Source organism: Solanum tuberosum, unplaced genomic scaffold (assembly GCF_000226075.1).
Source record: "Solanum tuberosum cultivar DM 1-3 516 R44 unplaced genomic scaffold, SolTub_3.0 scf00522, whole genome shotgun sequence".
Lineage (NCBI taxonomy): Eukaryota > Viridiplantae > Streptophyta > Magnoliopsida > Solanales > Solanaceae > Solanum > Solanum tuberosum.
Window position 1 is genome coordinate 159,590 of NW_006239440.1, and position 7,989 is coordinate 167,578.

Here is a 7,989-nt window from a genome sequence, read left to right on the forward strand (position 1 = left end):
AATAAACAACAAACCACGAAGAGAAAACCGAGAATTCACAATTATATAGAGGTAGAGAGAAGAAAAATGCTCACCCAAAAAATTTGTGCACAAGCTGAACTATCGAGAGGTGCGAATAAGGTAAAGAATTTCAACAGAGATGATGAATGTTGGAGTTGACAATATGAAGACGAAGGGGTGAGAAGAGGAAAACGAGCGGCGAGGTAATACTTGTGAAAATTCTGGGCTACGCGTGGCTGGTGAAGCTATTCAAATTGAAAAGACCGTAACACCCCTTTTTGATGGCATAGGCACGTTGAGGAGCCAAATTTAGGCTACACGTGGCAGGAGAAGCTCTTCAAAATGTTTTTGATGACACATACATGTTGAAGAGATGTGAGCTTATTGCCCTTTATCATATAGGATAATATATATATATATATATATAATAATAATAATAATAATTTAAGGCCCGTGATACGGGTCCAATATAATTTCACATATATTTTTGAGAAATTACGTAAATTCACAACTTAAGATATCGTAATTTCTAAACTTTCTATCATTAAAAAAAATACAAAAATCTTCTTTTGGATACATCCATATTCCCTCTCGGATACATACCTATCCCCTCTCGGATACATACCTATCCCCTCTCGGATACATACCTATCCCCTCTCGGATACATCTTTCCCATGAAGTAATGTATCATTTGTGATGTATTGCACAACCAAGAAAAGTATTCGATAGCAATGAAAAATTCAAGATTTTTGTAATTGAGGAAATTTCTAGGATAAGATGTAATTAGCCCCCCATATGTATGAAATTTCTGTATTTATACTATTTTTTTCAGTAAACAACTTCAATATATAACTTAATAATCTGTTTCAAATGTTCATACAATATAAATGTGTCGTTTACAACCCAAATTGAGAAAGTTGAATTTCAAGAAGTTCTATGTAGCAAAGGAAATAGAGAATTATGTTAGATTATGAGTTAAAACATTTCGTGTTCGAGGAATATATAAAATGTTGATATCTTTGAAAAAGTTCATCGATCTTTATATATTTTCGCAAGTGATATCTATTTTCCACAATGTTGTTATCTTCTTTTTGTAATATTTGCACCATAAACCAATTCGTAAATACTAATCATTGATCAACCAATTCGTAAAGATCGATTCAAAGCCTTTCAAATCTCTATTGTTTCAGCTTAAGTATAATTTATTTGTAGTTTGCTTTGTCAATGAATTTTGTGATACATTTTATTGTTGTCTTCGTTAAATAGAAATACTTCTATTTATTTTTATTTTAATATTGAAAGTATTTAGTTAAAATTGATTTCTAACTCCACAACAATAAAAACAATCACGAAAGCAACTTTATATCTAAATAAAATAACAATTATCTTAATTTTAAATTTTAAATTACATTAATAAAAGTTTTTGATACTACACTCTAAATATCATGCCGTAAAAGAAAACTCTAAATCTTACCCCCACAAAATAATCAATTTACTTGTTTTTCTTTTTAAGGTTGTTTTTCCCTAATTTATTTATTTTAAATTTTTTTCTTCCTCTATATTTTTCAACAAAGTCATTTTCTATTGACATTTTCTTTTGTTGTTCTTCTTTATTTTCTTAACTCCTCATTTTTCAACAAAGTCATTTTCTATTGACATTTTCTTTTGTTGTTCTTCTTTATTATTTTAAATCCTCGTTTTTCTTTAGTTTGTATTTTTTCATTTTTCTTTAGTTTGTATTTTGATATTTCTTAGAATTTGAATTTTATACTCTCTTTTTTCAAATTTTCTCTGTTAAATTGTTTGTCATATTTGATATTAAGAAAATATCTTATATAAAAATGAAAAATTAATATTTTTTAATCTTTCATGGAATACTTTATCAAATTATTAATTTATTGATAGTCAAACATTGATACATCATTTTGAAGCCTATTTTAATAACCAAGATACAAATTTTAGTAGTGGTCATATTATGTAGTAACATAATATTAAAAATATGTCTACGTAATAATTCTTAAAAGTATTTTTAGAAACAAAATATTAACTATTCAAACACATTTTATTTAAATTAGTTCAAAATTTTCTTTCTAAAACATGTCAAAACGAGTTTAGCATTTATTATTGTTTTTAAGAAGTTAACCAATAGAAACTCTTTATTTTAACACAATTACAAAAATATCTTTATGGGTCCATAACAAAAGTAAAGACATGTATGGATTCTTCTAGATTTTCATTTTGACCATTAATTATACAATTATTATTTTTTCCTTAAATGATGTTAAAATTACTAAAATATCATTGGTAGTCCTTCTCATGCATCTTATATACTCCATTTGTCCCTAATTACTTGTCCACTTTTGAATTGACACACATATTAAGAAAACTATGATTGACATAGTGAGTTTATCATTTTACCCTATTAATTATGAAATGAGTGAATTAAAAATTTAAGATTTTCAAAAAAATTCTACCTTTTTCAAAGTAATTAATTGAGGGTATAATAGTTATTTTTTTTTGTCCTTTATTGATTAGTCAAAATGGACAAGTAATCAGTGACAACTAAAATTTAAATCAATACAACTAAAAATCTACCATAATAACAATATTTATAAATATATATAAAACTTATTTAAGACAAAAAAATTAAAATTCTTCAATCTGCTTATATTAAAAAAAAATAAGTGTGAATAAATATTGGAAAATAGGAGATTATTTCTTACCAGTAATAGAATATAGAAGTGGATTTTAATTACAAATAATAAATAATTGGTAGGAAAGAGAGGTTGAATATAAACGGTGAAAACAAAGAGCATCTAATAAGCACCGAAAGTGAGGATATCCTATTTGGATATTCCTTTTAAATATGCCAAATTCCCCTAAACCACTGGAATTCATGCTTCGAATATTCTTCCGTCTTCCTTTTTATATACTTTTATTTTCTCTGTTTTCCTTCTCCATTTTTTGCAATCTTATAAGTATATACTCCTATTGAAAGAAAGAAAAAACTCTGTATTGTATTGTATTGTGTGGAGATGAAGTTTTGGAAAATATTGAAGAGTCACATAGAGGAAACATTGCCTGAATGGCAAGACAAATTCTTGTGTTACAAAGATCTGAAGAAAGAATTGAAATTGATTTATCCTCAGGATGCTAGACCTATGAAAAGGCAGAGGTTGAATAATGATGAGGTTACCAAGGAGGTGAATGATTTTGTGAAGCTGTTAGAAGAGGAGATTGATAAGTTTAACAGTTTCTTTGTCGAGAAAGAAGAGGACTACATCATTCACCTTAAGGTCCGTATCCCTTACTGTTTTGTTTTGTCTTGTTAAACTCAATCACATGAATGATTAACTATTATAGTCTTTCTAATCTTGTCAGGTATTGAAAGAAAGGGTAGCTGAGATGAGAAAGTCAAATGTAGAGGTGAATAGATTAGGTAGGGACATTGTCGATCTTCATGGAGAAATGGTTTTATTGGAGAATTACAGTGCTCTTAACTATACAGGTGGGAATCCCTTCTCTTCAATTGAGTTCTATCAGCAACCTCAACTTAATTCATAGCCAGATTAATCAACTGAAACATGTGGGGCAGTGGATGCATTGTTCCTCCCTTAATTACATGTATAGGGTTAGATCTGAGGGTATAGAAAATTCATTCTTAATAGGAATGGGGTGCGAATCCAAATTGGTGGCAACCCCCAAAAACGAAGTAATGGATTTTCAATGCTAAATTTTACAACATAATTGCATATAGACATCTGATCAGTCACCTCTTTGTGGCATATGTACAAGTATGGATGTCTTTTCCTCTTCACGTTTGTCCTGTCCTCCACTACCTGCTGATATCATTCGTATAGCTTTTCCCATATGGCTGTAATGAATTTATATTTTTGCTTTTGCTCTTCACAGGAGTTGTGAAGATTTTAAAGAAATATGACAAACTCAGTGGGGAGCTTCTTCGATTGCCTTTTATCCAAAAGGTGCTCGCAGAGCCATTCTTCGAAACTGAGGTTCTAAATAAACTAGTGAAGGAGTGTGATACACTTCTTAGCCTTTTATACCAAACTGAGCCACTCAAAGTAGCAGGAGCAGGGGGAGGAGGTAGTGGCGGAGAAAGGCCAGTCAAAGTTCCTCAAGACCTTGCAGAGATAAAGAATATGGAGAACATGTACTTGAGACTTACCTATTCAGCACTCAGAGTCTTGCAGGAGATGCGTAGCAGAAGTTCAACTGTCAGCATGTTCTCTTTGCCACCAATGAACACCAACGCGCTCGACAATGTATGGAAAAATGCTCCAGTGGTCATACAAGAAGCAAAGTAGGGGTTACTCATGTCTCTTGATATACTCTTTTTTTTCCCCTTTTTGCCAAGAAGAAGCAGTGAGTGCAGTTGCTGCGACTACATTACCTTACAGCTCATATATAGCTTCAGATTTCTGATGCATCATGTAACTGATAAATATATATATATATATATACACGTTCCAATTTGTAGTCCATTGTTTTTGGCTCAAGGAATTTTTAAGTTGAGCTAATGCTGATATAGTTTTAAAGGTTGTGGACTGTATGTATGTATGTACATTAGTATTGGAGGCAGACTTTGATGTTTGGGTAAAGATTATGAGGTTCACCAGCTCAGATAAACTTCTTGGCAAGTGTTTGGTACACACTAATATGCTAAATATAGGCACCTAAGGTGTCGGTCAATGAACTGAGTGAGAGCCATGAGGTTATAGGTTTAAATTTCAGCGAAAACAAAAAACATCAGGTGGTTCTTTTTATTTGTCTTAGTCTTGGTGGATAGAGTGCGCGAAAATTGTCTAAACACTACGATTATAAAAAAAAAATGCCAAATATATGCAAAATCATAAGTTGTTCACATTCGAATTAACAATTTTAAGCGTATAAACACTTTTTAGTTTCATTAGTATTTTATCCCTGATAATTTTTGCAATTTGGAAAATAATCTTTCCTCAATAAAATCTCTAACTCCCTCTTAATACTATTTTGGTCTTCGTCCTACATGCTATGTTGCTTGGGCTCTTTAAAAAGGTCAATGAGTGCGTGTCGGATTCTTAAAAAGTAGTGTAAATCAGAGAATCCTACATATGAGCCCTCGAAAGTGAAGCGTGTACGCAACTTAGCCTACGTGTAAATATTTTTTTTATTTAGAACTTTTTGTAGTGAGTTTTAAAGACATTTTAGTCGTCCTTATTTGCCGAAAAACATGATTTGTTATTTGTTGCTTAAAATGTATCAATTGTTTTATATCCGCATTTAGTCATGTTTATGGTATGTAAAGGCTTAAATATGTCATAGAACTTTCAGAAAAGACTTATTTATATCATCAATTAAAAATTTGGATCATCTATGTCATTACCATTTAAGAAGAGGCTCATCCATGCCATTATTTTTTAACTCCGATTTTGAAAAACCATTTTTTACACCCCAAACAACTTTTTAACACTTTTCAATTGTGGTTTTTGGATCAAATGTACTTTCTTTTTTTTGTTTCTTCTTCCTTATGAATACCAAGAACATATAAAGAACATCAATAGAAATATTAGACCGTTCAATGAATTCTCCGAAAATTGAAAAAGCTTAATTGAAATTTGGATAAAAAAAATTAAATAATACCTGCTAATCATCTTGAAATTTAATGGGTTTATCAAATTGTTCGAAATGTAATAAATATTTAGATATAATTTTAAAATTGAAGAGAGTTAAACAAATAGTAGTAAAAAAGGGAGGTGGAGTTGTGGTAAAAAGTGACATTGAAAGTGAGAAGCTTCAATAGAGATGGCATTGAATTTTTGAAGAAGAAGGAAGAAAGAAAAAGAAAAAATAATAAGGAAAAAAAGTTAAAATAATAAGAAAAACAAGAAAATATATTTTATAGAAAAATACTTGTAAAAATAAAATTATATTCGTTATTTTAGTCTGTTCACGCTCTTTAAGAGTGTGGATACACTCTCTATGCCAGGTGGACAAAACTAATGAAATAATATCAGTTCAGGATGCTTTAGGGGGGTAATAGGACGCTTGCATAGTTAAGGTGTCTCTTTAAAAATTCGGAACAACTTTAAGTGTCACTTTATCTCTTTTTTCTTCGTATATAGATTAATTATATGTATTTGTATACATATATGTATTATTATTGAGTGGATGAATTGTATATGTATATGATATATGTATATGTATATAAATCATTATTTATATAACACCGCATGTGTGGAGCATTCTTGGGGTGCTTCTTTGAGTAGAAATCTAATACCCTAAAAAAGTATGTCCAAAAATAAGTTTACTTTTTTTTAAAAAAAAAGATCGTTAACATAGTTAATTCCGACATTTATACAAGTGAACATATTATATACAATTATTTGTATATGTATATAAATCATTAAAATAGATAAATAATCAGTTGTGTATAAATGTTGAAAATAATACATTGAATTTGTATAAGGTATTGTGGGTGATAATATACATGAAAATAAAATATACAAACAAAACAATATAGAACCAATCAACAGTAATGAAATTTTGTATATACACAAATATGTATAGATAAGTACAATATAAGAACGAAATATACAAATACAAAAATATATACTAATAAGGTTTATACAAATATCTGGAATTCTTCAAATTCATTTTGTTCAATAAACCAAAAACGACATCATCATATGTTTTGGATTCATTGCTATTAGAAGCAATTTTCTTTAATTGGATCTAAACTCTTGATTTGACAATTTGTTGCTTAACAATTGGGTCATATCTATGCTTGGATCTAAACTCTTGAATCGACCCCTTCCCTTCAATTGATCTAGATTTTGCAATTGACCTTGCAATCACCCCAAAATCTTGTGTTAAATCCAAAGGAAAAATGGTGGATCGTCAAAAAAATTGCCATGCAATGATATACCTATAGTAATTCTCTTTGATGGAGTTTTGATCATCCATTTTTTTTTACTGAAAAAAATGAAGATTCAAGATGTAAATTTATAAAAGATTAGGCAAACACAAACCGTATACATATAGTGATTTAATATCATTGACTAATGAATAATTTCTAAACACAGAAACCTTAATATATATATTTATATTCTATAGAAAGGTGAAGACGACCAACGACCAGTGGCAAAAGGGATATTAAATCAAATATACAAGGGCAAATTATAACTACTGTACTAAAATTTGTTGATATCCGTGCACTTATGCTCAAACCAAGGCTGTATTTTTTTTATACTCTAGAAGCATCTACATCTTTCTCCACTCTTCCAATGAAAATAAATAAATATCTCATTTGCATCAGTTTTCTTAGATTTTCAAGACTAAAGGTTTAAGACATTGAGTGTTTCCAGGTATGTTCTATTCGCATTTTTGCTTAAATCTCTTCGATTAAATTTTTCAATTTTCAATTTTGAGTGACCATTTCTTTTTTCTTGCTCTTAATCAGTCCTTTTCAAATATTCAAAGATGGCTTCTGTTCACTTTCTTAATTGGATATTACAACCCTAGGTCGTTTTCTTTTTTCTTGCTCTTAATCAATCCTTTTGAAATATTCAAAGATGGCTTCTGTTCACTTTCTTAATTGGATATTACAACCCTAGGTCGTTTTCTTTTTTCTTGCTCTTAATCAATCCTTTTGAAATATTCAAAGATGGCTTCTGTTCACTTTCTTAATTGGATATTACAACCCTAGGTCGTTTTCTTTTTTCTTGCTCTTAATCAATCCTTTTGAAATATTCAAAGATGGCTTCTGTTCACTTTCTTAATTAGATATTACAACCCTCGGTCGTTCCAAAAATATGAATTGATAAAAAAATTAATAACTGTGTGTTTTGTTCTATCTTCTATTTTCTTAAAATTATCTCTCTCTTAGATTATGGATAATTCAAATTTCTATGTTCTCTTGTGCTCGTGTTTAATGGTATAACAAAGCCTTCATCTTTAGTATTGAGACACTCATATAGCTAAAGCATCACA

The 7,989-nt window shown here is 29.7% G+C and overlaps 1 protein-coding gene and 1 long non-coding RNA gene across 2 annotated transcripts in view; both read left to right on the top strand.

Moving 5' to 3' along the window:
• Positions 1 to 2,926: 2,926 nt before the first annotated feature.
• LOC102579616 (SPX domain-containing protein 1-like) lies at positions 2,927 to 4,538 on the top strand. The gene is made up of 3 exons (XM_006364874.2): positions 2,927 to 3,296; positions 3,382 to 3,508; positions 3,913 to 4,538. Exons 1-3 carry the CDS (start codon positions 3,036 to 3,038, stop codon positions 4,323 to 4,325), a joined length of 801 nt encoding a protein of 266 aa, XP_006364936.1. The 5' UTR covers positions 2,927 to 3,035; the 3' UTR covers positions 4,326 to 4,538.
• A 2,558-nt stretch (positions 4,539 to 7,096) lies between these two features.
• The window catches only part of LOC102579942 (uncharacterized), a 4,333-nt gene continuing 3,440 nt past the window's right edge, over positions 7,097 to 7,989 (top strand). The window contains exon 1 of the long non-coding RNA XR_001472052.1: positions 7,097 to 7,364. This is a non-coding gene — a long non-coding RNA (uncharacterized lncRNA). The remainder of the gene's footprint in view (positions 7,365 to 7,989) is intronic.